General features: G+C 56.4%; 1 protein-coding gene across 1 annotated transcript; it reads left to right on the forward strand.

Annotated features, from left to right (window-relative positions):
- Positions 1–303: 303 nt before the first annotated feature.
- LOC102866246 (SLIT and NTRK-like protein 1-like) lies at positions 304–2,571 on the forward strand. The gene has a single exon (XM_006879578.1). It carries the CDS (start codon positions 481–483, stop codon positions 2,569–2,571), a length of 2,091 nt encoding a protein of 696 aa, XP_006879640.1. The 5' UTR covers positions 304–480.
- The last annotated feature ends 772 nt before the right edge of the window (positions 2,572–3,343 follow it).

Genomic DNA, 3,343 nt, shown 5'->3' on the forward strand with positions numbered 1-3,343 from the left:
GCGTGCGCCCGCCCCGCGCTACGAACCCCCCGCTCGCGTCTAACATGCACCCGCTTCTGATCGCTCGCATTGTTCCCTCTGCGACTAGCTGGGCGCCCCGGGCGAGGTCCTACCGGGGTGCCTCTCCATCCTATGCGTAATTTAACTTGTCTTTGGGTATTTGGAACGGGTTGAGGGGGTGTCGGTTTCTCTTTACCCCTCCTTTTTTTTTTTCTTTTTTTTGGTTTTTTTTTTTTTTTTGCTTGCCTTGCACTACGTGCCTGGATAGTTTGTGGATAGAAGTATTGACTGGAGTGTGGGCTGTTGCAGTGCGGGGGGGTTAGGGAGGAAGACATCCACCCCACCCCCCCCAACCCCATCTCTTCTCCTTGCCTGGGCTCGGACGCTGGAACACTCCATGAACTTGGATTGTGTCTGTGGCGAGCAGGATGGTCGGTGTTACTTTGTCATGAAATCGGGGATGAATTGCTCGCTTTAAAAATGCTGCTTTGGATTCTGTTGCTGGAGACGTCTCTTTGTTTTGCCGCTGGAAACGTTACAGGGGACGTTTGCAAAGAGAAGGTCTGTTCCTGCAATGAGATAGAAGGGGACCTCCACGTAGACTGTGAAAAAAAGGGTTTCACGAGTCTGCAGCGCTTCACCGCCCCGACTTCCCAGTTCTACCACTTATTCCTGCACGGTAATTCCCTCACCCGGCTCTTCCCTAATGAGTTCGCCAACTTTTACAATGCCGTGAGTTTGCACATGGAAAACAATGGCTTGCATGAAATCGTCCCTGGGGCTTTCCTGGGGTTGCAGCTGGTGAAAAGACTGCACATCAACAACAACAAGATCAAGTCTTTCCGCAAGCAGACTTTCCTGGGGCTGGACGACCTGGAATACCTCCAGGCCGATTTTAATTTATTACGGGATATAGACCCAGGGGCCTTCCAGGACCTGAACAAGCTGGAGGTGCTCATCTTAAATGACAATCTCATCAGCACGCTCCCTGCCAACGTGTTCCAGTACGTGCCCATCACCCACCTGGACCTCCGGGGGAACAGGCTGAAAACGCTGCGCTATGAGGAGGTGCTGGAACAGATCCCCGGCATTGCCGAGATCCTGCTGGAGGACAACCCCTGGGACTGTACTTGTGACTTGCTCTCCCTGAAAGAATGGCTGGAAAATATTCCCAAAAACGCCCTCATCGGCCGGGTGGTCTGCGAAGCCCCCACTAGACTGCAGGGCAAGGACCTCAACGAGACCACCGAGCAGGATTTATGTCCTTTGAAAACCCGAGTGGATTCCAGTCTCCCTGCCCCCCCTGCCCAGGACGAGACGTTCCCTCCTGGGCCGCTGCCAACTCCTTTCAAGACAAACGGGCAGGAAGATCACGCCACGCCAGGGTCTGCGCCCCACGGGGGCACAAAAGTCCCAGGAAACTGGCAGATCAAAATCAGACCCACCGCGGCCATAGCGGCCGGGAGCGCCAGGAACAGACCTCCGGCCAGCGGCCTGCCCTGCCCGGGGGGCTGCAGCTGCGACCAGGTCCCAGGCTCCGGCTTAAAGATGAACTGCAACAACCGGAACGTGAGCAGCCTGGCGGACCTGAAGCCCAAGCTCGCCAACGTGCAGGAGCTTTTCCTGCGAGATAACAAGATCCACAGCATCAGGAGATCGCACTTCGTGGATTACAAGAGCCTCATCTTGTTGGACCTGGGCAACAACAACATCGCCACGGTGGAGAACAACACGTTCAAGAACCTTCAGGACCTCAGATGGCTGTACATGGACAGCAACTACTTGGACACGCTGTCCCGGGAGAAATTCACGGGGCTGCAGAACCTGGAGTATCTGAACGTGGAGTACAACGCCATCCAGCTCATCCTGCCCGGGACCTTCAACGCCATGCCCAAACTGCGTATCCTCATCCTTAACAACAACCTCCTGCGGTCCCTGCCCGTGGACGTGTTCGCGGGGGTCTCCCTCTCCAAACTCAGCCTGCACAACAATTACTTCATGTACCTGCCGGTGGCGGGCGTGCTGGACCAGCTCACGTCCATCATCCAGGTGGACCTGCACGGCAACCCGTGGGAGTGCTCCTGCACCATCGTGCCTTTCAAGCAGTGGGCAGAGCGCCTGGGCTCCGAAGTGCTGCTGAGCGACCTCAAATGCGAGACGCCCGTGCGCTTCTTCCGCAAGGACTTCCTGCTCCTCGCCAACGACGAGATCTGCCCGCAGCTCTATGCGCGCCTCGCGCCCACGCTCAGCGCGCACAGCAAGAACAGCACGGGCCAGGCCGAGACCGGCACGCACTCCAACTCCTACCTGGACACCAGCAGGGTGTCCATCTCGGTGCTGGTGCCCGGGCTGCTGCTCGTGTTCGTCACCTCCGCCTTCACCGTGGTGGGCATGCTCGTGTTCATCCTGAGGAACCGCAAGCGCTCAAAGCGGAGGGACGCCAACTCCTCGGCGTCCGAAATCAATTCCCTGCAGACAGTCTGTGACTCTTCCTACTGGCACAATGGGCCTTACAACGCGGACGGGTCCCACAGGGTGTATGACTGTGGCTCCCACTCGCTGTCAGACTGAGACTCCCCCCTCCCCTCTCCAAAGGGCTGGGAAGGGGCCCTCCTGGAAGGCGAGGCCTTGAGCGCAGCAGGCAACCCAAGGGTTACAGGAGCCCTGAGCTCCTTGAGTTGAGCTGGCCCCCAGGTCTTGATGGACATCCGTAAATAAATAACTGAACTCACTCAGCTGAGGAATAAGCCGGGGTCTGGTCGCCTGGAAACAAAGCGCAGACTGTGGAGGGCTGGCACACACAGCCAGCGAGCTCTCTGCTGGGCGCCCCTTGAAGGAGAAGCCCCCGCCCCCCCCCAGACCCTGCTCAGTGAAGCGCCCAGCCCTCGCTGTCATCCAAGGAGCCTGAGGGGAGGGCCGCTGGGATCCTGCACATACACATCCAAACCCACATCTATGTAGAGATAGGTATCTATTTTTCCCCTGTGGATTAACCTCGCCATGAAGGGGGCGTGATGGCTCCCTGTAGACCACGCAGGGATGAGCAGTTGCACGAAGGCATGAATGTATTGTAAATAATGAACTCTGACTTCTGACAAATGAACAAAAAAGACACAAACCCAAACGTGCTGCATGGCTCGCATGGAATCCAAGGCCCCAGGGACACTGCCCTCCCTGGTGACTGGAGACTTCTCCTTCTCAGCACTCGCCCTCTACCCTGATAAATCCCATCGTATCAAACTTTCTATAAGCAAGATACAGTATAATCAGAAAGTGCCATTTCGCCATTTATTTGTGATAGGTAGGCAATTCGGAGCGTATGTTTACTGTGAAAAAAAATGTA

The sequence above is a fragment of the Elephantulus edwardii genome, unplaced genomic scaffold (assembly GCF_000299155.1).
Source record: "Elephantulus edwardii isolate Elephantulus edwardi_28Jun2011 unplaced genomic scaffold, EleEdw1.0 scaffold00004, whole genome shotgun sequence".
NCBI lineage: Eukaryota > Metazoa > Chordata > Mammalia > Macroscelidea > Macroscelididae > Elephantulus > Elephantulus edwardii.

Coding starts and splice junctions, on each gene's coding strand:
- LOC102866246 (XM_006879578.1), top strand. CDS start 481: ATGCTGCTTTGGATTCTGTTGCTGGAGACGTCTCTTTGTTTTGCCGCT.